Source organism: Marmota flaviventris, chromosome 2 (assembly GCF_047511675.1).
Source record: "Marmota flaviventris isolate mMarFla1 chromosome 2, mMarFla1.hap1, whole genome shotgun sequence".
Classification (NCBI taxonomy): domain Eukaryota; kingdom Metazoa; phylum Chordata; class Mammalia; order Rodentia; family Sciuridae; genus Marmota; species Marmota flaviventris.
Window position 1 is genome coordinate 75,964,793 of NC_092499.1, and position 26,881 is coordinate 75,991,673.

At 35.6% G+C, this 26,881-nt stretch overlaps 1 protein-coding gene across 1 annotated transcript in view; it reads right to left on the reverse strand.

Annotated features, from left to right (window-relative positions):
- The window catches only part of Peli2 (pellino E3 ubiquitin protein ligase family member 2), a 166,582-nt gene that overhangs the window by 17,207 nt on the left and 122,494 nt on the right, over positions 1-26,881 (reverse strand). The window contains exon 3 of the mRNA XM_027929380.2: positions 2,528-2,629. Coding sequence (XP_027785181.1) covers positions 2,528-2,629 — 102 coding nt within the window. The remainder of the gene's footprint in view (positions 1-2,527; positions 2,630-26,881) is intronic.

The window sequence follows — 26,881 nt, forward strand, 5'->3', positions numbered from 1 at the left end:
AATCTGGTAAGTAAAAAATATTATCTCTGTGTGATTTTCTCACATTTCCTTTTTTAAAAAGTGAAGTTCAATGCACTTTCTTATTTCTAAGACATATTTCCTTTTCCCTGTCTGGTTCCTTGCTAATTAACCTATTCAACTGCAGGTCTTTTCTTAGTGATTTCTAGGAGGACCTCACATGTTTGAGACCCTTTGTAATATGAATTGTAAATACTTTCCCATTTATCTTTTTTTTTTTTACTTTTATTATATTTTGGCCACACAGAAATTTATCTATCTAAAGCCCAATATTTATTAATCATTTCTTTTGTGCTTTGTGGGTTCTGTTTAAGAATTAGAAAGTTCTTCCTAACTTGAAGTTAAATAATAATTCCTCATGTTTTCTTCTAATACTTTGAATTTTTTAGAAAAATACTTTGAATCTTTAATTTGAAATTTGATGGCATTAGATGCTAAAACATTTTTTCCACCAGGTGGCTAATTTATTGCATTTTTGCCACTAATTTCTAATTTGATGAACAAAAGAAAAAGTAGTATTACTCCCAAATTTTGAGAGAATTTTTAAAGGAAGCAGACGATTTTATTTTAGATTTTTATTTCTCTTTTATTTAAAAGATCTGACATAGGTGGTCCAGGTTAGGAATGCACTCCATGATGTTACAGAAAATAGGGTAAAAGAGCTGGGGCATTTCTTTCCAGTACATTTCTCTTTCATGTACATGTTTATCCACGTATATGTGTGTACATATGCTTTTTAAACTCATTTTATTGTATTTCTTATTTAATAATCATTCAATGGCTACATGGTATTTTGCATTTAAAGGTACCCTACTGTAACCATTCTCATCCAACACTGGAGTATCAATTTATTTCTAGATTTTTATTAGTATATGCAATGCTGTGTGGATATCTTTGTAGTTAAATTTTTATTCATATTCCTTAATTATTTGTGCATAAAAACTTGATAGTGATAGAATTACTGGGCCAGTAGGTCTGATTGTTTTAAATTACTGGTAACACTGCACAATTCACAGCGCCAAATGCTGTGTCATTTCCATACAAGGCTTTACAGTGCTATGTTTACACTTTCCAATTAACAGGTAATCAAGTATTATACTATTAATTTATTTGGCATTTTAAAAATTTCAAATATATTTACTAGTTATTTATATTCCTTCATTTCCTTCTCTCCTTCCTTCTTTTCTTCTTCTTCTTTTTTTTTAATACCAGGAATTGAACTCAGGGGTGCTTAACCACTGAGACACATTCCCACCCCTTTTTATTTTTTATTTTGAGTCAGGGTCTCATTAAGTTACTGAGGCTGGCCTTGAATGTGCAGTCTTCCTAGCTCTGCCTCCCAAGTCACTGGGATTACAGGTGTACGTCACTGTGCCTGGATATATTTCTTCTTTTGAAAACTACATGTTTTGCTCATTGTCCATTTTTTTCAGGTTAGTGAATGGCAGTTAATATATTATAGTCACCAGTCCTTTGTCTACTTGATTTGTTGCCTAAATTGTCCCCTAGTTTAAATGCTTTTCAATTTCCTGACATTCACAAAGAAGTTGTGTAGCAAAATCTATGTTTTCATTTGTTACTAAATCTTCCCCATTCCAAAAACATGAATTCAGCTAAATTTTGTTCTAGGACTTTTGTTCTTTCATTTTCACATTTAAATGCTTACTCTCTTTAATGTTTATTTTGGCATAGGGTATGACATCAGTATCTAGCAAACATTTTGACATTTGTTTCATCATTATTTAAGAATTTAACTCTCCACATAGAATGCAAAACCTAATTGTTTGCAACTTATGTTTGCTTCTTTTCTTTTATTAGCCCAAATTTTGATTTTCGTTGTTTTAAAGTGCCAAATCTTGGATTTATTTATCAATTCTATTCATTAATTGAGGACTTTCTTTCCTTTTGCTTTCTATTGGTATATTTTTGAATTTGCAATTATGTACTACTAAAACTATTTCTGAGCCCATCCTTAGTTAACCAGGTTCTTAATTATTTTATTATTGTCATTAAAAAAACCTTTCTGAAATGAATTGTACCTTTATCTTCATTTATTTTCTTATATTTTAATAATGAAAATATTTAAGTTTTATGTTTTTCTAGAAGACAAGTGAGATGTTGGCTATATCATGTTGACTTTTGCTATAAAGTGTTCCCACAGCTTTTTCTAAAAGGCCTAGAATTGAAATTTTGACCCAAGTGTTACTTAGAAAGTATAAATATATTCATGTTAGCTTTCAAAGTGGTTGGCTTAAAATTTTTTTATTCTCATTAATACCTATTTTATTGCACTGAGATCTGACAATGTGGCATTTATAATTTCTTTTTATATTTTTAAAATTTTTTAAATCTTTTAAAAACTAAATAGGAATAAGTTTTATATTATCCTAACTTCTTCCCCCTCAACATCATCAAACACTACTGTGTTGGATGTTCTAGTCACATATCAAAATATTCAAGTAAAGGGAAAATGCAAAATAACACTTTAATTAGAAAAGAAAGATGTTACCTGAAACATATCTGTGTCTTTATCATGTGTGTACTCGACCACCACAGTCTGATTTCTCGACAAAGTGTAGGATATGCTGTGTTGACCTTTGCAGCTGATAGCCTGATCATGAAATAAACAAACAAACAAACAAATAAATAAAACACTTATCAAAAGTTCATTTTAACAAATTATTACAATCTGTTTCTTGTTAGGATTCATTACTTTATCAGGAAACCTAGCACAGGACAGCATTTTCTTCATAGTCAAAGAGTCTATCCCTGTGCTCTGTCCCCTGGATCACAGAGGAGCCAATAGTCACAATTCTATTTTTTTCATATATCCTGATGTGAACAATATTTTATTTAAATCAAATCAAAGCTATTTTACTAGCTTGCACAACTTGATTTAACATTTCCAGAGAAACATAGTTTCTCCATTTATATAAACTCAATGATAGAATTTTTAAACTGAATATAGTGATTTATTTAAAATTTTAAAATGTATTTCACACAATAGGTAAGTCAATAACATTATGTTATTTTTCCTAGGTTACAGAGATTGTAAGCACAGTATTATAAGCACTGATTATAAGCACTGAAAAAAAAATTGTCAATGCTCTGTAAGGATTTCTATGTAATAATACACATGTGCTAATGACAGCCACATCAATATATTTAATGAGTTGATAAATAAGGTAGTTAACTTGTCTTTTTTTCTGTTTTAGACTAAGAACAATTAATATTCTTATTCAAATAACATAGAAATAGTGAGATAAAATATTGCTCTTATTTTCTCCATAATGATATATTTAAACACATCTTAAATTGTGGTCATATACTTTTAATATTTCTAAATTAAGAAAGGTATTGATTTAAATTGTACTTCCAAGTTATTTCATTACATTTCTCCATTACTTTTAACTTAATCTATCTTCATTTCTACTCTTTTAAGTATAATAAAACTTTAATAAACCTTTCTATTAAATATTTATTTAATGATGACATTGTGTGAAATCCAGAAAACATATGGAAGTAGCTGGATATATACAGCATGTTAATGAAAATGTACTCTGTGAACATTTATATTTGACTACTATAATTGCCTAGAGCAATAAATAGTACAACATTCCAAATCATCTTTGAAGTGAACCTGGTTAATCTCATGGTTATTTAATCACTTGCCCTAAGGAACTTTGTGATTGAATTGATGTTTTATTTTACATGTTATTATGAAGATAATAAAAGTATTAAAGATAATACAGATCTTTAATAAGTTCAGGAATCTGAAAAATAGTTCTTAAACTATTTAACTTCATTAACAAATAAAATCTTCTAAATTTTCATTGATCTGAATCAGATAAATTCCATAGTGCTGGTGTAACACTGTCTGAAAGCCAAATTTATAAAGAACTATTTTCAATGTGACATAGGTGGACGTGGTAGACATATAATTTAACTCGATTGTGGAAATCATTTTATAATGTATACATATATCAAATCATCATGCTGGGTACCTTGCAATATACAATTTTCAGTTATATCTCAGTAAAGCTGGGGAAGACTGCTAAACTATAATATGAAGATTTGGGGAAGATGGGAAAATGAGAGAAGAGAGACACAAGCCCTAAGTAGTGGCGAGTGGCTCTGAGGCAACACACATAATGCAAGCCTTGTAGGGGGCTGGCTGGTGCACTTTGAGTCAGTGACATCCACCTGGAAGTCCCTTCCAGTGCTGGCAGGGATTTCTCTGAGGCAATGCCAGAGAGGAGTCCTGCCTATTCAGAAGCCCACATACCAGCTGCACCTGCATGGTGCAGAGTATGGTGATGAGTTAGCCTGAGAATACTGAGACTTAATTCAGAACTGAAATTTTGGAGCAAAAGGTGGCAGTCAAAACTAGGGAAACTAAGGCCACCACTAAGATCCTCAGAAGTTGATGGAGAGGTGCAGATTTCCCTGATTACATGATTTAGGGCTTGCATGATCTTGTCTGTGTATATTAAACACTAGGGTGGGGTCAGATTTAGGTGGCTTGGGGAAAGTGTAGGAGCTATCTAGCCGGAGATCAATTTTCACTTTCTCACTTGGGTTCTATCTTATACAGTGGTCTATAAGTACATAAAGCATTCATCCCCCCCTTCTTTTACTAGAAGTATCAATTTTTTAACAATATTTTTTAACACTTAAAATACGACTTCCTGGTAGGGAAGGCCTCATGAAAATTGGAAGAGATAGTAGAGGAAACCAAGCAGGGGGAAAGAAAAGGGGAGGGAAAGGGGAAATATTGAGGAACGATATTGGCCAAATTATACTGTTATGTTGGGTCCATGTATGAATAATGTAACAACAAATCCCACCATTATGTACAGTTATAATATACTAATCAGAAATATGGCAATGAAAAAAATCACTTTTAGAAATAGATATCACTGACGTGAGTCAATTGTTTCAGGTATTTTGGAAATAAAAATTTCTCCAAAACATTTGTTTTGAAATCTATTTCTGAAATATCAGAAAGGAGGATAGGTAGATAGGCCTTCTTTTGACATTCACTGTAATTCAGTTCAAGTACAATTTCTGTAACATAATGTTATGATCTTCCTACAAGCTTACTTTGAAAACTCAGCCTTTTAACATCATGAAGAAAATGGGCCCTAGCAGCATGTGGGATAGACATAGACACCGTTTCTCTCATGCAGCTGTGCAGAGAAGGCGGCAACCTTCCCCACTCTCCCACACCAGGCCCTTTTGGATCAAGGTGTTTTCTTCTTAGTTGAGGATCTGGGTTTTCTCAGTTCTATGCTACTGTGTTACTGACTCGGCTCAGTTCAGCCAGCCTTTGCCATTCAGGAATTAGAATAGTTAAAATTGGTGTCCTGGTCCAACTTACAACTAAAAAAGGTCAGGGAGTTCTCTAAGTCTCCAGACTCTAAAACAAGCATGCTCCTGCCTAGAGTCCTTCCTTATGTAAACCTATATGCACACAAAGGCACTTAGAGGGGTATGAAGTAAGTAATGACAGCAGGAGGGCAATCCTACAAGATATCACCAGGAAACCCATCTTCATGGCAGCCAAAGAGCTTTCATTCAAATTTTAAAGTATGTGGGAAAATTAATTCTTTTATTTGTTAAGAGGAAATGGGAGTAGCTCTCAAACACAAAGTAAACAAGAGAAAGTCAATAGAGAAATTAACTGGTTTCTAGAAAATATTAATTTTTATAGTTAAGACTTTGCCCATTTGGGGTAGGGGGCATATGACTCTGTGGCAGCCAGGCTGGTGCCACTTAATGTCTTTCTCCTCGCTTCCCTGGGAAAGCCTGACCAATTCTAACCCAGCTCTCCCAGAGGCTAGCCCATGAACATGTAGCTGTATTCTGGCCAGTGGGACTCAACAGAAATCTGTTGTCAGGTTCCTGGGGATGAAAGACATCAGAAGAGACTCTTTCTTTCTCTGTCATTACTATAATGATATGGTGATGAAGCTGAGGTGGTTATCTTGCAACATAAGAGGGGTATCAAAAGACTCTCAAGAGAAGTTGACTGACAGTATGTCAAAAGACTCAGAAAAGGTGACTGACAGCATGATATCTTTGAGATGCTGAGCCAAACCTAGAACTACCTATCCCCAGTCTTCTAATAGAAATGTGTATTTTAGGCTGATTTTGGTTGGGCACTTTGCATTTTGTTACCTGTAGTCTAAAGTATCCTGATACTTTGGTCAAACACCCTTCTCCTCTTGGGTTTCCTATTAGTCTACAGCACTGCCAGATTCCCAGTCCCTCATTCCAAAAAACTTTCTCCCACCTATGAGCTCCCTCTTGCCATTCCATCATAATTAATCAACAGGGAGTCAAAGCCAGCCTCACTGATTTCAGGATATTAAGGCAAAACTCAAACACAAAGCAGAACAAACAAAGTATAACATTTTACTTTTTCTCCTCGAATACAAAGTAGCTCTTGGGCAACCAGTACTTAGAAAACTCTGAATGTTTTGTATCAGTTCCTATTTATGGCCCATAACTTTCTGCTCTTTAGACAAGGAGGTGCAATCTAATTTGTCTTCCTCTCAATCTGTCTGCCTTAGGAACTTGCCTAAACCACAAAATGCTATAGAAGTGACACCTGGAACTTTTGTGGCTGGGTATGGAGAAGCCCTCAGCTCCCACATGAGTTCTAAGCTGCAGCTAGGAAGTCTGACTTGGATAAACTGCCCTGGGGGAGAAGGAGGCCAAGGAGCACCAGGATGCAGACATGCAAGTGGGAAGCCACTTTGGGAATGGACACTCCCTTCTAGCTGCCCCAGCACTCAGCACGCAGACTAGTGACAGCCTTGACCCAAAATAATAAACAATGGAATGATTTCTGAAAAGTTACCAAATTTGGGAATAATTTGCCACACAAGAGACAAATGGAACAACCAGTTTCCAAGGTGACTCAGTGCCAGACCATTTTTTTCCCTATGTCTGTGACTCATCACAGAAGACATTATGACTTTTTGTGTACAGCTTACCTACACCCAAGGGTGAGGGCTAGGGTATCTACTACAGTGGGCAGCAGAGTCTTCCCACAGAGCAGAGGGATGCTACCGAGAGAAGTAGTGTGGGCTCCTGAAAGTGGTAAGACTGTCTACAGTTAGAACAAATATAAATTTGTACTGTAGTACTCCTCAGTTGTTAGAAAACTTGTTAAGAAAAATTTTTATCACTATCTAAACTTAATATTTATATATCAGTATGTATAAAAGAAATTTATCTGTAAGGCATTCTTTTAAAGCATTGTCAGAGGAGGCAAAAGCCACCAACCATGTCACATGGGACATTTTTTAGTCCTTACACATTTGGAGCAGGAATAGAGGGGACACCAAGAAAGCAGAAGAAAATAACTTCTTATTTTAGAAATGATGACGCCAAACTTTGGCAAACTCCACGCGTTATGAATACTAAAAGTGTATGTTTTCTAAACCACAGTCTGCCTCATTTAAGGGAATGGGGGGGGGGAGAGAGAGAGATTCGAACGAAGGGAAATGAAATTCTTTTTCTTCAGAACTACACCCAATTTGTCTATTACTGTCTTCCTTAGAACAAAATGACTCGAAGGTTTAACAATGCCTTTGTCTAGACATCCTGGATGCTGATTACTATAGAACCACAGGGCACACAGTGGTGTGACTAACTCACATGACAATTCCTGGAAAAGCCTGCCCTGCACTGTCTTCTCTGTATGTAAGCACAATTGGCGCTGTATTTGCTTCTCAGAAGAGAGGACCAAGGGCTGAAGGAGCCTTTCCCAGCTAGATCCTGAGTGTTCACAGCAGTGTGAGAGCTCTGCCTCAGATGTGTGAGGGTAATGGAACCCACTGCACTGTTGCTGAGTCCCTTACCAGGGCCTGGGAAGAAGGAGCTGGTGGGCTAGTTGAGCTGGGACAGAGCCAGGGCCCCTCATCTGCCACCGCCCATCATTAATTCTCTGGGGAGAGGTTGCAGGCACTCTCAGGCTGACACATCTCCTCATAGTTGACTCTGGGAGCTGTGAGCCCTTTGTCATTTGGGGTCCATGGAGAAAAACAATCTAAACTTGTGTTCAACAGCCTTTAAATGATGAGCACAATGAGGTCCTCTGCCTAGGACTGATGGGCCAACTAGAGGCTCCCCTGCTGAGGAGTCTGCATACTTTAAAGGGCAACTTTATTTTCACCCACTTTAACTGCTATTTCTTATTTGCAATAAAATATTTCAATCCATCATACAACTTGAAAATAAATAGCTATACAAAATGATAACTGCAGAAAAGACCTGATAAAAATTAGAAAAATAACTATCCTGACCTCTCATGAAGTTTTGGTTATTAAACACAAACAGTCTATAACAGAGTATGTTGCTGGAGAAGTTTTTTAACTACTGTGGAAAACACAATAACAAAACTGTTTGGGGATAAGTCTGGATGGGGCCAATGAATTTAATTCAAAAACAACTTTTGATATGTATGCTTGTGGTAGAAATGTGCATAAATGATTTTGCTGTAACTTTTATGGCAGCCTGGAAATAACTGCTGCATGATTTTTCCCATTCCAAAACCCATGTACACTGTGATGCTGGGCAGAGCAGTGTGGGTACTAGAGATTATCGAGCACATATGGACGTATAACGGGGCCACTGGCTGCAGTATCCACTGATAATCCAGCGCATGCCAGAACATCAGGCCAAAAAACAAACAAACAAACAAACAAACAAAAAAACCATTGATGCCAAAGTGGCTCTCTGACTATGATTACTTGGTCTATTCTGCTGAGCTCCAACTTTACATGTAGGAAAACAGAATCCCTATGTGGATACTGCCAAGATCAACTTGGCTAGTAGATTTCAATGCTGAGGAAACACCACTGTAGATCAGGCTTGAAGGCTAGTTTGGGTTCTCATCAATTAAAACCAAATTAAATAACCTCTCTGACTCTTCAGTTACTACTTTTATAATTCATCAACAAATGGGGTCAATGCCAGTTGCACCAATTTCACTATATTCAACGCAAAAGGAACGCTGTGTAAAGTGGCATTTTCTTCCCTCAGATGCAAATCTGTACTTTTGAGCACTGCTTCATGACCCAAAGATGTTTTCCATCAGTTCCTCGTAGTCCATAACATATTACTCGGAGGTTACTATTCTCTTGGCTTTAAATATACATTAGCTATTGACTGTATTAATTAGGGATAATCCTGGCATGACAAACTTGTTTTTCCAGAACTAATGACTTTTATGTCAGGATGACAGGTATAATTAGGCAATAAATCCTCAATCAGTCTGGTTTAAATTGCTACAGGGAAGATGAGGTCTCTGCCATCCTTGTCAATTTATGTATAAAATATGTATGAGTACTATTTCTAAAGAGAGAAGGTGGCTAAAGAAATTTTATAATTTATGTCACATGCATCCCTTTAAAATATTCTATCTTTCCAAGGAACCAGATTTCAAATGAGTGCCCTGCCCATGGGTATGGTAGCAAAAGTCACTGAATGTTAACTTGGTTTTTTTTTTTTTTTTTTAATCAAAATCAACAGTATTTCCTAGTAAATAAAAATGATATGTCTATTTGTTAGAGGCAATGGCTTTGAACTTGGCAGGGGGCCACTCCTATGCCCATCCTGGATCAGCTTATTGAGCTATTCAGTAAACCAGGCAGAGAACCTACAGCATGCACAGGCCTGGACAGGAGTGGGGCAGAGAGAATCAGTGAGCACAGATGCCTAAGGGTAAGAACATTTGAGGAGAACCCTGGTTCTAATTTGGGGGTACTCCTGATTACAATGAAGCTGAATTTGTTTGATGGTTCTGATTATAAAGATAGATGACCTGACTCAGACACAGTCTGGAAGATAAGAACACCAAGGGCTACAGCTAGAGAACTGAGCAAGATCAAGTTCATATGCTTTGTGATCTGTCCCTGGGAACTATACAACTTCTAGCCATATGAAAAGTTCCTGGAGGGAAGAACTGTCTTTTTAAATCAGCCTCCAATTCCATCAGTATATTTTGTGGTTAATAGTACAGATGGGGCCAGATTGCCACTGTACCATCAGCTGGCTATGGGACTCTATGCAAGTTACTCAAGTGCTCTGAGCCTTGGTTTTATCATTGTGCAGTCTTGTCCTAGGAAAGTCACTGCTATAGAAAAGCAGAGATGTTTCAGCTACTTCTGTATCCACCAAGTATATCACAAAGTGCTGAACAAGTGAAAGGTTATACTCAAGTTTGTATGGAGTACTTCACTGTGATTCTAAACCTATTAAGCTAATCTCCTCCTATTAAAGCAACCTCCTTGACTTGGACACATGTCTACATATATAAACATGTTCACCTTGCTCAACACGCACTGTGCACTAGTTACCATAAAATGACAGTCCATTCTAAATCAAGACTTTAAAGTTCTACTGCTTCTTGGTAACATCTCCCCCACTGTCTGTGTGGTGGCACCTGACAGAGCAGGAGGGAATGAGGAAGCATGAGGTCCTGAGTACCATATCCATGGCAGAAGGCAATGGTCTGGAGGCCAGGCATTAGGACTACTGGCCACCCAGGGCTTGATTCTGCAACAAAGACCACTCGTGCATGGTCACCAGAGGGGCAGGGGATGGGGGAGCCTCTCTTAGTGAGAGGTAGAGAAAGTGACTTTCAACGGACTCCTTTTGAAACAGCAGTGCCTTTGCTCTTACATTTACAGCTCTAGCCAGGAGCAAGAAGCATGAGAATGAAGATGCAGTATTCTTGTGAAGTGCCAAGTATTTCAGTGAAAATAAAACAGTATTTTCTCATTGTTGAATACCTTAAGATTAATCTGGAGTTAGGGGGAACCTAACTGTACATATAAAAACAGGAGTTGTTAAACTTTAGAGGAAGATATTTAAAGGATGTATGTAAAACTGTCTGCTATGATCTCTAACATTTATTTCTCTAAATATTTACACACAAGCATATAAATAGCTACTGTCCCAAGAAGCAAAGCTCATTGAAAGACTAAACTCTAATAAATATAAATCATAAATAAGAATAAAGCATCTTGCAAATGACGACACTGAAAAAGCAAAATTCATTGGTTAATAACTTTTCTCATTTAATAATGCATTTGTTTGGTAACATAAGGTGTTTTAGTCAGCTTTTCAGCTGCTGTGAACAAATGACCTGATGATACCAATTAGAGGAGGTAAAGTTTATTTGGGGGCTCATTGTTTCAGTTCATAAGTGGCCAATGCCATTTCTCAGGATCTGAGGTGAGGCAGAATACCACGAAGTGTGTGGTGGAGGAAAGCAGCTGGGAGCAAAGCACCAAGAAGCAGAGACAGAGAGCTCTGCTCAACAAGGACAAAATATATCCCCCAAAGGCTCATTCCCAGGGATCCACCTCCTCCAGCCACACCCTGCCTGGTCCAGTTAATCCCTACCAAGGGATTCATGTGCTGATTAGGTTAAGGCTCTCATAACCCAGCTAAGGTTTCTTGCATTGTCTCATGTGTGTGCTTTCAGGGGACACCTCACATCTAAACCATAACACAAGGTATATCTTATTTCCAAAGAGCACTGGAGAAGAAATACATAGGCATCCACATATGCTGTGTGCTCTGGTGAGTCAGTAGTAAATTTGCTGGGCTGAGCAGGCAGATTTCCAGATGCTATAAACTGGATCTGACATAAATTGATTTTATACTAAGATAACCCAAGATCTACCATATAATTGTTTTAATATATAGGCCAGTTTATTGGCAGTTCAAACAATCTCTTGAGTATCAAGAAATAAAAAGATTGAAATTACTCTTATTCCAAACAAAACAAAATACAAAACCCTATTGATTATTTATAATGATAGAAGCAAAAGTCTTTATTTAAAAGTTGTAAAAAAGAAGGGAGAAGTTCAAATTTTTTCCCTCATTAAACTTGATTTTTTGTGCGTTTGACGATTTGGCCTATATTTAAATTTTGTCCATCTGTTGAAGAATCTCATTTTCTTTATGGAATCATCCTACATAAGTTTGAAATTCTACTTATATAGAAACATCAAAATATTTTTTTCACAAGACAACAGGTATATTGGCAGGTGGTACTTTCAAGATGTTAAGCCTGCTAACATCATGCAAATTTCAATCTTAACACACAAGATTGTAAGACAATAGCTGCCTTTCCTTGGAGTACCTGCTACCACCCCAAACCATTTGCAACTCTTTTTTGACAAAAGTTTAGGTATGCTGGATGTTATATGCCTCAAGTCTCATTAAACTGAACTTACAAAGCTCCATGTTAGGTGTATGTCCTTGGACTGTAGTTTGAATTTCCTAACCTGTAAAGTATTACCACTATCTCCAAGGGTTGCTGGAAAAGCTCAGATGATGTTTGTAAAGTACCCAGACTACAATGCCCAACACAATTAGTCTCATAGTCAATTATTTTGATTACTATAGAATGTGTAAACTCTATTAGAGAATTTAATAACTTTATGGAGTCTTCCAGGGTACTGATGGCATTTATGAGGCAAAGAATATTTTCAACAAGGTATAATGTGTACAAAGTACCAAATATAACCAGTAAATAGCATACTCCTTCCAATTCCAGCCTATCAAAGAGCCACCATCATCAGTTTCTTGTGTATTCTCCCAGAGAAAATTTTACATCTATATTAGCAGAATTTAGGCAAGAAATGACAGCACACTGTAGTGTTCTGTTACTGCTTCTTTCCCTTAACACAATAATGTGTAAATTGTTATCTCATTCGTGTGTGTGTGTGTGTGTGTGTGTGTGTGTATTCTTATTAATACTCTTATTGGTGGCCATTAAAATTTAGAAAGAAATTTCATAAGCAATGTTGTAATAAATATTCAGGTATTCTTTTGCATATAAATTAATATATCTATCCTGGGCTGGGGTTGTGGCTCAGTGGTAGAATACTTGCCTAGCATGAGTGAGGCACTGGGTTGGATTCCCAGCACCACATATAAGTAAATAAAGGTCAATCAACAACTAAATTAATATACCTATAGGATAAAGTCCTAGAAATAAAATTACTGAACCAAATGAAATGTGGTATATGTACTTTTAATAGTAAAAGCTATTATCCAACTACTTTTCATGAAAGTAGTATCAATTGACTTTCTCACTAGAAGTATATATGAGAGTATATTCTCCACTGTCATCAAAACAAGGAGTTATTGTTACAATCTTTACCTTCTGATATGCAAACAACAATTTCATTGTGCTTTCAAAAACATTTCTACTATTATTAATAAGGCTAACATGTTTTTAAGAATATTAAAAGTTATCTCTTTGTACCATGAACTATTTCTATCCTTTGCCCATTACTCTTTTGGCTTGCTGTCTTAGCAACAGGAGTTGCTGATCCTCCCACTCATTGTGTTTCCACATTAAGTACTTTTTTCCTATGCAGATTTTTAAGAATTCTATACAAAATTATCAGTCTCTTCTTTTATGATTTCTGGGTTTTTCCTTCATAACTGAAAGGGTTTTCTCATTCTTAGAATAAGCAATTAATTCTTCATTTCTCTTTAATATATTTAGGGTTTTACTTTTCAAATTAAAAAATATTACTTGAAAACTTTTTTAGTGATGGTGCTTATAAAGAAAGTATAATTTCTGTTTTCAGCACATGTGTGTCAACAGTTCATTACTTTATATTGCTGAGAAGTAGTCCAATATAAGGATCTATTACAATTTGCTCATCCATTCATCAGCTGATGAACACTGGATTAGTTCCATGAAGATGCTATGTACATTTCTCTTTCTTTTGGGTAAATACCTAGGAGTAGAACAGTGAGACATGGCAGGTACATGTTTAACTTTTTAAAAAAACCATTAAAAATTATTTTCCAAATTGGTTATACCACTTTGCATTTTTTTATCAACACTGAATGTAAGTTCCTACCAACTTTTGGGACAGTCAGTCTTTTAATTTTAGCCACCCTCATGAGTGTGTAGTGTTCTTATTAGGGTTTTAATTTGTATTTTCCTAATGACTAAATGACACTAAGAATCTTTTCATATGCTAATATACCATTCATGTATTATGAAGGCTCAGTCTAACTTGCTAATTCTCAAAAATTAGTTTATTATTGAGTTCTTGTAAGTATTCTGAATTTGAATCCTTTTTCAAATAATAAATAATAAGTAATTATTTTCTCCCAGTCTGCACCTTGTCTTTTCATCTCTAAATAGCTTTTTTCCAAGGAGCCAAAGTTCTTAATTTTGATGTCTACTTATCAATTGGTTCTTTTTTTATAATATATATTTTTTTAAGTTTAGAAGGACACAATACCTGTTATTTTACTTTTTATTTTATGTGATACTGAGGATCAAACCCAGGGTCTTGCACGTGCTAGGCGAGTGCTCTATCACTGAGCTACAACACCAGTCCATCAGTTGGTTCTTATGTGAATCGTGTTTCTGGTTTTATGTCTAAGAAAACTTTGCCTAACCAAAAGGTGCAAAGATTTTTCTTCTACGTTTTCTTTTAAAAGTTTTATTTAGGTATATTATCCATTTAGATTTAATTATTGTATATGTTTGTTATGGTTTAGATATGAGGTGTTCTATAAAAGCTCATTTGTGAAACAACGCAATAATTTTCAGAGGTGAAATTCAGATTATGAGCAGCATAACCTAATCAGTGGAATACTCCACTGATATGGATTAACTGGGTGGTAACTGTAGAGAGGTAGGGTGTGGCAGGAAGCAGGATGTCACTGGAGGTGTGCCATTAGGGTTTATATTTTGTCCCTGGTAAGCAGGTGTTCTTTCTACTTCCTGGTTGCCATGTCCTGAGCAGCTTTCTTCTGCCATTCCCTTCCTTTATGATGTTTGGCCTCACCTTGGGCCCAGAGCTATGGAGTTGGCCTGCCATGGACTGAACCTCTGAAACCGTGAGCCAAAATAAATTTTTCCTCTTCTAAGTTGCTCTTGGTATATTGGTAATAGCAACACAAGAGCAGACTAAAACAATGATCAAAAGGTCAAATCAAAGTTCATGTTTCAGTGTATGAATTCCCAAGAGATTCAATCACTGTCTATTTAAAAGGCCATTCTACAAAATTATGGCATTTTCAGGTAAATGGAACTGGAGAATATCATGCCAAGTGAAATAAGCCATTCTCAAAAATCTAGGGGCTGAATGTTTTCTCTGATAAGTGGATGCTAATCCATATGGCGGGGGTATGGAATAAGTGGAGAACTTTGGATGGGGCAAAAGGGAAGGGAGGAAGGGGCAAAGAATAGGAAAGATGGTGGAATGAGTTGGACACCATTACCCTAGGCACAAAAGGTGTGACTCCATGCACAACCAGAGAAGTGAAAAATTTTGCTCCATTTGTGTACAATGAATCAAAGAGCTTTCTTTCTTTTTAAAAAATATTTATTCGTAAGTATTTTTTTTTAGATGGACACAACATCTTTATTTTACATTTATGTGGTGCTGAGGATTGAACCCAGTGCCTCGTGTATGGTAGGCGAGCACTCTACCACTGAGCCACAACCCCAGCCCCAAAGAGCTTTCTACTGTCATGTATAACTGATTAGAACTAATAAATACATAAAATAAATAAATACAAGGCTAAATTGAACTGCCTTTGAACTTTTGTCAAAAATCACATGTCCATATATATATATGTGGACCTATTTCTGGACTCTATTCTGAAGACCTATTTATACCCATACCACTATCTTATTTACTGTGACTTATAAGTCTTGGAATCAATAATATTCCAACTCTGTTCTTGTTTTGTAATGTAGTTTTGGCTATTTTAGGTTTGCATTTTCAAATGAATTTGAGAATCAGCTTGTTAATTGTCATAAAAACCATCTGATGAAATTTTGATTGGGATTATGTTGAATTTACAGATGAATTTTGGCAGAATTCACATCAATATTTAGTTTTCAAATCCATGAACATGGCATATCTCTCCAGATATTTAGGTCTTTAATTTCTGTCTGCAATGTCTTGTAGTTTCGAGCATAAAGGTCTTCCATGTCTTTTATTCGATTTATCCCTAAGTACGATCAATCATAATTATTCTCAGTAGTCAGGTTATATAGATTTGCCACAAATATTGAATTAGTGAATATTAAGCCACTGCTCCTAGGGGAAATTTTTCCTGGGATTAAGATTAGGTTCCTTTAAGTATCTTATAAAAACATTTTCATCAACTGATCAATACACAACCTTGCTTTTATGTTTCTGTTTAAATATACCCCATCTACTATATATTTCTTACAAACAACTATATAAAGTATTCTTCATAATAAAAAGGTTTAACATGTTCCTGATCCTGGGTAATGTGATTACAAGTTTTTTTTTTGGCTTTCAACCTCACAACAATGCTACCCACTACTATGCTTTTTCATGAGTCCATAAATTTAGCCACCTTTCCATAGTTAACTCATATACTAAAGATTTTACTTTGGCACTTTCTGGAGTAGCTTCTTGAATTCACAGCCAATCAACAGCACTTTAGCTGAACAAAGCTTATCTAACACACGTGTTTTTTTCTGAAAGGCACACCACAGTTTTCTTATACTGAGGAATACCTGATATCATGTCAACACTATGATTTAAGAAGTTACCAAGAAAAAGCATAAAAACAAGGAAACCCAACACTATATAGACTAGGTAAAGGATACTTATTTAAATAGAGATGAATCAAAAGGAAGAGATCTTTGCTTTGTTGTACATCAGCTGGGAATGTGAATGTTAGGTCATTCAAAAAATTTGCCAAATGACTATAAAAGGGCCTTGAGTATTGTTTTTGGAGTTACAAATAAATTTTAGTGAGTAGGTGAATTTGTAATATGTAATCTGCAAATAATGAGGATCAATTATATTCTACATTTTTGATACACTTGTAAATGATAAAATTCCATTTCTGAACTTCTGTTACCTTTTGAAAAATCTTTTGCATTATGATCTGTCCTTTTTTTTGCCTTATCTTCTTAGTTCATGTAATTTACTTAGAAGGGATATGTTTCTGTTCTTGTGGTTATTTTTATGCATACAACTATAAAATATGGTTGTATCCATTAACTTTACTAAAAGCAATGATAAATAAGAATAATTTCATTTTCTCCTTACCATCCTCTACACACTTTTGTTCTTATACTGATTATGGTTGATTGCTTTTTGCCTTTAAAAATACATATATATATATATATATATATATATATATATATATATATATGTACCTGTCATAAGTGATAAGTTTTTGTCTCTTGGTTATAAAATCTGAAGATAATTAGCATGCCCACACTACCTCTCTCCTTTTCTCCCCTTCTTTCCCATCTTTTACTAATTGTATTTGTTCTATACTTCAGAATTATAATACATTCTAGTCAGAAGTAATCACTTTCTGCTTTGTTTTAGTCCTACAGATGAAGCAGAATTCACCACTTAAATGACAGTCCCTTTGCCATAGGAACTCCAGTCACCTCTTTTCTTTCATATTTTTTTGGGGGGAGGGGGCGTTGCTAAAATTTCTCCTCCAGCAATTCCTTCAGCAAGGGGCCATAAACATTTTATATCCTGAGTTCTTGTGGGTTCATCAATACTTGCTCAATGGTTATATATCTAACAAAAATTTGGGGTAAGTAATGAAACTTTGAGTCATTAGCTTATGAATTCCCTGAGTCAGAGAATCAAATCCTGTAGCCATTGGCAGGAAGCTTCTGAAAACCCCCAGGTGATAACAGTTGCTTTAAAAAAAAAAAAAAGTGAAAGGTACCATACACAAAAAGGCTTTCTGCTGTGCATAATATATTTAAACGTTTACATCCTGGCTGTATTTGTCAAGGACATGACCCAAAATGATCAGGGATATTCTATATCATAGTAATCAATAAGCCCAGGACACATTGTGCCAATGGAGAATGTCAGGACAGGAGTCCAACAGTCTAAGGCTCAGTCCCTGTATGAGTTAACGTGAATCACAACCATGCAACTAAAACCTTACTAGTTGGTAAAAGGAGAACAGTGCACACTTGTTAAAAGTTAGTTTCCATTGTGAGAATACATTCTATATATTATGAAGAATTATCTTTATAATCTCCTCCCCAACTTCAAATATTTAAAGAAGTTTATATTTCTTGAGAAATAAATAAAAGACTAAAAGATAGGAATAGGGGATGAGGGGCATATTAGAGAAAACAGTTTGATCTGAAATATCTGTAGATAATCTATCATAAAAAAACCAGCAGAAAAGATGAAATGGCTTGATATTGAATTATACCAGGGATTCAGAACCCATTCAGTTATTAAGTTAATAAGACTACTACTACTGGGCTAGGGTTGTGGCTCAGTGGTAGAGCGCTTGTCTAGCACATGCGGGGCCCTGAGTTCGATCCTCAGCACCACGTATAAATAAATAAAATAAAGGTATTGTGTCAACTACAACTTAAAAAAAAAAAAAGAAAAGAAAAGAAAATATTTTTTAAAAGACTACTACTACTGATTAAAAAGTCTATCCATGCATTGGATAACACAATGTTTATTCCTCAGGTGATGCTGAGGAACAAAACTCTTAGAACTGCAGCTAAAAATGACCAGGGTCAATGGTGGGTTTTTACACTACTATGTAGGTAAAGGAAGACAAATCAAAGGACAGATCTGCCTTGGACTCTGCAAATTGCTGCTTAAAATAAACCTGCCCTGCCTCTAGTACTTTTGGGGGAAGGGACAGGATATAAATAAATTTGACAAATAAAATAAATGTGTTGCTATCTGTGGGTGAAGTCTGTGCTCAATGGTGAACTCTAAAGATACCACCTACTAAAGTAACTTTTAGAGAGTAAAGCTGTGTGAGAACCACAGAAGACAAATCTTATTTATGGTACAAGGAAACTCAGCATTATTCCATCAAGATACTCATCTGTTAAGTTTAATTAGATTAGCATTCTGGATACATAAAATCCTATTTGAATACAACTCTAGGTAACAACAAAAAGAAACCCCAAACAAATTTATAAAATGATAAACATCACCTTCATAACCAAATTAGTAATAATTTCTGCGTATATAGTGTCTTTTCAAGGTACGATATTTTCATACATATTATTTTACTTAATTATTTGATTCCCCACAACTATGAAGTGGGTATAGTTATCTCTACTATAAAAAACAAGGAAACTCACTTGGAGGGATTTCCAGGTGAATAAGTGAGTCTACATCACATTTCTCTTTAACAGAAGAGCTTCTAAGTTCAGGAGAGAGAAGATTTACGTAAACTTGCATAATCACTCACAACTATGAGATCATAAGATTGAAAATCACTTAGAAAGTGATGCAGTTCAGTCACCTATCAAACTCTCTTTTCATCACTGGAAAGGAACTATCATTAAAAAAGCAAGAGAACAAGCAAAGGATGGCTTTGTGCAAGTGAAATTGGTTAGAATGAGTTATAAAAACAAGCACCAGTCTCAACTGTCAGCTGGGGTAGAGAGATCACTCAGGAGAAATGATACAAGTCATTTGTGGAGTTAGGGACATAGTTAAAAATTACTAACACAAGCCACGGCAAGCTTATTCTTCAGAGGTTTCTAGAATCTTCTTTATATATTATTATTATATATATCAATATATTCAGTCCAAAAAATTATATAATAAGCTGGAAAGCATTATGGTGTGGATAGAAACCTGTCTTCCTGTGGTCAGATATTCAGGGAGGAAAAAAATAGCCCAATCTCTTCCCATATTAGAGTCCTTCAAATATATAGCTGGAGACCTCCTCAGCACACTGAACCTTACTTCCAGTATTTGCTTCTCTTAGTGGATCTTTCCTCCTGCCTTGTTATTTTCTTCAAAACACGTGGCTTCAAATTCCTTTACTTTCTCAGACACAGATCTGTCTGTCTACATTCATTCTGAAGTCTCCTTTACAGAACACATGTGCCACTGGAAGCAAATTCAACAATTCTGCTTTCATCACTTTAGTGTAAGCAGCATTCATTTCTCCTCGTGTGAGTGTATGTGAAGTACCCATCATACTATTTACCCACACAAGGAGTATTATCAAACTATAAAGTTACTTCATAAAAATTTATTTTCTAAAGTTTAAAAATCAGCTTTTTTCTTTATTTGTTCTTTTTAGATATACATGACAGTAGAGTATATTTTGACATATTTTACATATATGGAGTATAACTTATTCTAATTAGGATCCCATTTTTGTGGTTGTACATAATGTGGAGTATCACTGTGGTAAAAATCAGCTATTTAATAACTAGTATTTACTAAAATTCATCACTTTTAGGTATACAATTTGAGAAGTTTTGACAAATGAAAACATCCATGGAACCATGATCTTTATCAAGATATAGAATAGTTCTGTCCTCACAAAGAGTCCCCTTGTGACTGTATCCAATAATCACTCCTTCATCTTTCCCAGAAACCAGTAATAGGCTTTCTGACATGACAGTTAGCTCTTTTCTAGATTTTCATATAAATGAAAACATTAATACGTTAGTCATATGCATTTAGCTGCTTTTTTGTTTTTTGGTACCAGGGATTGAACTCAGGGGCACTCAATCACTGAGCTACAACCCCATCCCAGCCCTATTTTGTATTTTATTTTGAGACAGGGTTTCACTGAGTTGCTTAGCACCTCGCCATCGCTGAGGCTGGTTTTAAACTCACAATTCTCCTGCCTCAGCCTCCCAAGCTGCTGGGAGGATTACAGGCATGCGCCATTGCACCCAGCTTGACTTCTTTAAATACTAAAACCTTTGAAAATTTACCTATGTTATTGTGTGTTTTGGCACTCTATTCCTTTTTCTTTATTAGTGGTTATTTATTTATATAAATATACTATAGTTTATTTGTTCCATTCGCCAATTGATGGGATATTTAGATTATTTCCAGTTTGGGGCCATCATGAATATAACTATGGTTATGTTTTCATTTTTTCTAGTTAAATAACTAGAACAGGGTTGCTGGGTCATATGATAAATATACATCTAACTTTTTTCCCATTAAAAATCAATCTGGGAATTTGATAAGGATTGGGTTTAATCTATAGATTAATTTTTGGAAAATTGATATTTAAATAACTAGTCCTCCAATCCATGAACATGGTACATCTTCTCATATCTGAAAATAAAATGGATTTTATTTAGGTCTTCTTTATATCAGCATTGTTTTTGCAGTTTTCAGTGTGTAGTATTGCATATATTGCATTAAATTTATCCCAAAATATTTCATCTTGTATATTAAATGATTTTTTTTCTAAAAGTTTCCATTCTCAATAATAATTGATTTTTGTATATCAGTCTTGAATCCTACAAGCCCACTACATTTATTTATCAGTGTGAATAGTTTGTTTCTTTGTTTTTTGTACCTATTGTAGGATTTCTATATATAATCATATTGTAAATAAAAGCACTTTTACTTCCTTTATCCCACAATCATGTTTATTTTGTTTTTCCCCTTGCTATACTACACTGCTAAGATCTTTGGTACAATATTAAGTAGAAATGGTGAAAGCAAACATTTCCTCTTAGTTTCCAGTCTAAGAAAGGTAAAATGTTAATTCTTTCACTGTTAGGTATAATTATCTGCAGGTTTTCATAGACCACTATTTATCAAATTAGGAAGTTTCCTCTACTTCTTGCTTCATGAAAGATTTTATGGTGAGTGAGTGTTTTAACTCACCAAGTGCTTTTTGTACATCTACTAAGATGATCATGTCATTTTCTTTTTAGTTTTCAGATACAGTGAATTACATTGACTGATTTTTGAATGATGAACCAACCCTGATTCCCAGGATAAACAATGCAAGAATTTAACAGTTTCCTCTCTCCTGTCCTTGATACTACTGCCACTTTTTAAAAAAATACGTTACAAATTCCATACATTATCATTAATTTGGCTTTACACAATTGTTTTTTAAAAAGATAAAATAAGAAAGAAATGTCTTTTACCTTTATTTTAACCATGCCTGGTACTCTAAATTTTAGTGTAAATCCAAATTTTATAACTGTTAACACACTATTTTTCCTTCTGCCTGCAAGTCATTAATATTTTTTTTGTTGTGCAGGTTTGCTGGTGATAATAGTTTTAAGCTTTCATTTTTCTGAAATAAATTCTCATTTTTCTTTCACTTTTGAAAAAATTTATGCTAGGTAAGAATTCCATTGGTAGTCTCACCCTTCTGGTACTTCAAAGATGTTGATCCATGGTATTCTGGTTTGTACTGTTTCTATTTTTATTTTTCATTCTTATCCTTGTTCCTCTGTACATATCACCTTTTTTTTCTTTGGGTACCTTTAAGATTTTCTTTTTATTACTGCTTTTCAACAATTTGATTGTGATGTGTGTTGTGATGATTATCTTCTCTTTAGAGTTCATTAAGCTTCTAAGATCTTAAATTTATCGTTCTCATCACATTTAAGCATTTCCCCCACTTCTTCTATCCTCATTTTTTTGCTTTAGAACATCAATTATACAAATTTGAGAGAACTAGATACTTTTCCAAAATTTACTGTGATTCTCTTCACTTCCGTATTTTTCCTCTCTTGCCACATACTGATACTTCAATTGCTCTATCTTCAAGTTCTATAATGATTTCTTCTTCAGTTTCTAATGTACTATTGCCAAGTCCAGTGTATTTTTCATTTCAGATAATTCAGATTTCAATTTTGGAAATTTTATTTCAGCCTTATTCTTTCTTACTTTTCTCTTGTTAATATATACATGTTTTCCTCTATCCTTAGGATCCCAGGAAATATATATTTTAGCAGCTGCTTTAACTTTCTTGTTTTTTAATTCCATCTATAATCTCTAGGTTTGTGTCTATTGTACTCTCTGACTCCCCTGCCTAGGGTAAAGGGCCAGGTTTTACAGTTTTTATGCAGTTTTGGTAATTTTTGATTAGATACTGGACATGGTTAATTTTATGTTTTTGGGTGCTGGGTTTTGTTAAGGATGTTGGGCTTGTTCTGGCAGGCAGTTAAGTCTCTTCAGATCAGTTTATCTCTCAAGGATTGCTTTTAAGTTTTGTTTGGGCAAGTCCAGGACAGACTTTGATCTAGGGCTAACTCACTCTCATTACTTAGGTGATGCTCTTCTACAGACTCTAACCTGTTTTCCTCATATTATTAGGTCTTTCCACTCTGCAGGTGGGAACATGAGCTAATTCCAGCCCTTTGTGAGCTACAGGAATTATTCAGTCTAACACTTTTCACCTCACATACAAGCAAAGCAGTACTTAGCCAAGGAGTAGCCACCCTAGCTATATAAGCTCTTTCCCTCCATGAAGATTATATCTGGTATTCTCCTTGACAAGTTCTAGTTACCTAGCCCCTCAAACTGATCTTTGTCTCCTCAACTCAGTGCAATCACAGGACTATCTGGTTCCTCATCCCTGCACTTGGGCCTTGAAATAACTTTCAGGCAGTAATCTGAGGTTCACCTCATTTAATGCCTTCTCTCAGGGGTCACAGTCCTGATCTACCTGCTGTCCAGTGTCTGCAACCAGTTATTTAATATATTTTGTTTGGTGTTCCAGTTGTTTGCAGCAGAATTAATCTTCAAGGGTAGAAGTGAAATTTTGTTTTGCACACATTTTAGATTCTGCCCTCTCCCCAATGCATACATATGTAGCAAGAGGAAGAAAAAATCCAATACACCTAAAGTGATGGAAATTTTAAACAAATCAAGTTCTTGAGTTATTACACCCTAATTAACATCAAATATTAAGCAATGCCTCAATCTTTTTATTTTTATTTTCTTCTAAGCACTTAATAGAGGCTTATATTCACTTATTTTACTTATTTACTGTCTCTCAGCCCATATTGCAATATGAGCTTTGAGAGGGTAGGGTCATTTTCTATACTGTTTATTGCTTTTATCTCTAGTTTACAGAATAATTCCTGGCATACCATAGAACACAATTACTTAACTGCAGGCATCTATCTATTCTTTGACTTGGTAAATACCCCTCACATTGTAGAAAATATATTTATTGTAAAACTAATTTTAGTTCAATAATATCCTACTTTTACCCTTGATTTCCACCATATATTATTAAAATAGGGTCCTACACAAGAAGAGGAGAATATTAAGAAGATAAACATATTGAAAGGAAAAATAACAGTACTAATTTTTATCAAAGTAAGTAATAGGCAATGATTCACAATATCCTATGTAGATGTTCAGGCAACTGGCACCTTCCAGCAGCATTCACTAGTGTGAATTTGAAGATGGAAGCTACATATTGAAGACAGAATATATGTTCTTAAAAGCTGAGAACAGAACACATGTTCTCAAAAGCTTTAGAAAAGTGTGACCTGTACTAATTGGAGCATAAAGGGCAGAGGAGAAGAAATGTCTGAAATCTATCTTCAAATAAATCTTTGGTTACTTAAGAGGTTATAAGGGAGGTTAATAAGGAATTTTATTTATTCTACATATTAGTTATTTCCGAAGAAATTTTGAAGACCTGAAATTTCTAACTACATTTTGTGCTAAATAAACAAAACAGATTTAGTCTCTACATAAAATCTTTGTATAAATTCCCAAACAAATGAAGTTCATTTATATCTTAAATCAGATTCAATAAGTAGTGCTTTGTAGATACTCTTAGGAATCACACCTGGCTTCTTACATTTCTAACTAATTTTTATTTTAAAGCAAATGATATCTTTTTTCTAGCTTAACCCAAACTGACTCCATCACGACCACCAACATGTCATATGGTGAGTCATAGGTTAAAAGTGCTTTTACACAAATAATTTTACAATTGCATTTTCTAAGACTTCATGCAAAGCTGCTTAACTCAGCCAGTGGCAGACTTGGTTATGGTACTTTACACACAATAGGTGCCCCAATAAAGACACTTACCTATTAAGGAAAACAGTGTGGGAATGTTTTGCTTTGGAAAATCATATGATAGAAAAGGGGTATGCTACCATTAACCAAGACAATAATTTTAAAGGCCTATACCCCTTTTTCTCAAGTCTGGCTACTATTATAGCACCCTGACCCTCTGCTGTGGTAACTATTCATTTGCTAATACATTGTCACCTTCTCACAGTATAGCTGCACAGAGCATAAATGGTGCCCAGGGTGTTCAGTGTTTCCTGGACACACTAATTACTGAACAGAATATACTACCCTCTCAAGCATTCCAGGTGCCTGAGATGTTACCACCCTGTGTTATTCTTAAATAAGCAGTTCACAGTTCTCAGAGACTTATCTCATAATCAATTTAGTGTCTTACTATAAAAAAGAATTACGATGCATACATTTGGTACTTCACATTGTCATGTCAACCTAAATGACAGCACAAGATGAATATAAATGAATAACTAAAACATCACATTTGTGACTGCTCTTAATGTAAAACTTTAACAACTTATCCTGATATATCATACCAGCTTTAAACAGTTTACACAGCTAATATTGTACATCTTTGTTTCCCATCATTTATGCCCAAAGATCTCTTTCCAAGATTCTAGGTATCAAAAATTGGGTTTTGGATTTGGGTTTGCTACAGATTGCAGATGCTTCAGGGTATGGTGAGACTAAAATAAGGCAAAGAGTCACCCAGGCAGTCAAAATTACAGCTCTACTATACATCAGTTCTGAGAACACAGGCATGTCACCTAATCTGCCTGAATCATGGCCAGCAAATGGGCTTAATAAGAATACCCACCTTGCAGAGCTGCTGCAGGGATCAGACGAATACCCAGAGAACACTACTGGTACTTGAACTTAAGTCACTCATCTTTCACAAAACTGCAATGTTCTCAACTGCAAAAGATTAGTAACTACCCTAACTACTTCACTGGGTTGTTGCAGGAATAAAATGAAATAAGAATTCTTGGCTTTTTAAATTGAAAGGAAAACCCACATCCTTGCATGAATATTATGCCACTATCTTCCTCAGAGAATTCTATTTGTGAATGAGAAGTGGAACACTAAGGCTAAGAATTACAACTTTGATTTCTGAAGGTGCCTCTGTGGATGGTGTTCCTGGGCCTGTGCGGAGCACCTGCTCACTTGCTGAGGGAGTATATGGACAGCTGAGGATTCACAGCCAAGCCCTTCTCTTAAGAACTTTCTTTGGACCAGCCAATCCACAAATGCCTGGGAGATGGCGCCCTTCCCCTGAGGCAACCTGTAGCCCAATACAAAGGAAAAGAGAAAAGAAAACTGGGCCTCTGCCTCAAGGTGGGACAACTGTGTGGTCTCCCTCATGTTTCAGAGCTTCCTGGGGGATCAGGGCATGAGTTTCTTCCTTAGCTTCTCCTGAAAGCACTTCCTCAGCACTTTACAGGCTTTGTTTCTAGGCAACCTGATCTAAGGCACCACCATTATCTTCTAGGGCTGGCTTATCTGGCTGGTCTGTCAACCATCAGCATATGGAAACATTTCCAGCATGGCCCAGAATTTCACTAGGAACCACCATGTATAAGACAGTGCCCCACAAGTTCAGCCAATGCTTGATACCAAGTTTAGTCAGGGAACATGGTGTCAGGAAGGAGAGGATAGAGCCCCACTAGGAGCATCCTCAGTGAGATTGAGCCCCACTTGGACCATCTTATGTCCCCTGGAAAATACCAGAGAACACCTTCTCTCTCCCTATAGGAAACTCCCCTCTGGTCTATTCAAGTGATTCCATCACAAACACTTTCCTCACCCATAGTATTTAAATGACACTGAGATTTGCATGATCCCTGGGCAGCACCTGGTCAGCATGACCTTCTGATGTATGACTGAGTCAAGGCATACATCAAATGGGACAGACCAGAGAAATGCACTTCTCATGACAATCCTTTCCAGTCATGAGCTTATTCCCACTGAACATGGGCCACACACTCTGTCAGCCATATGCTGTCCCACAT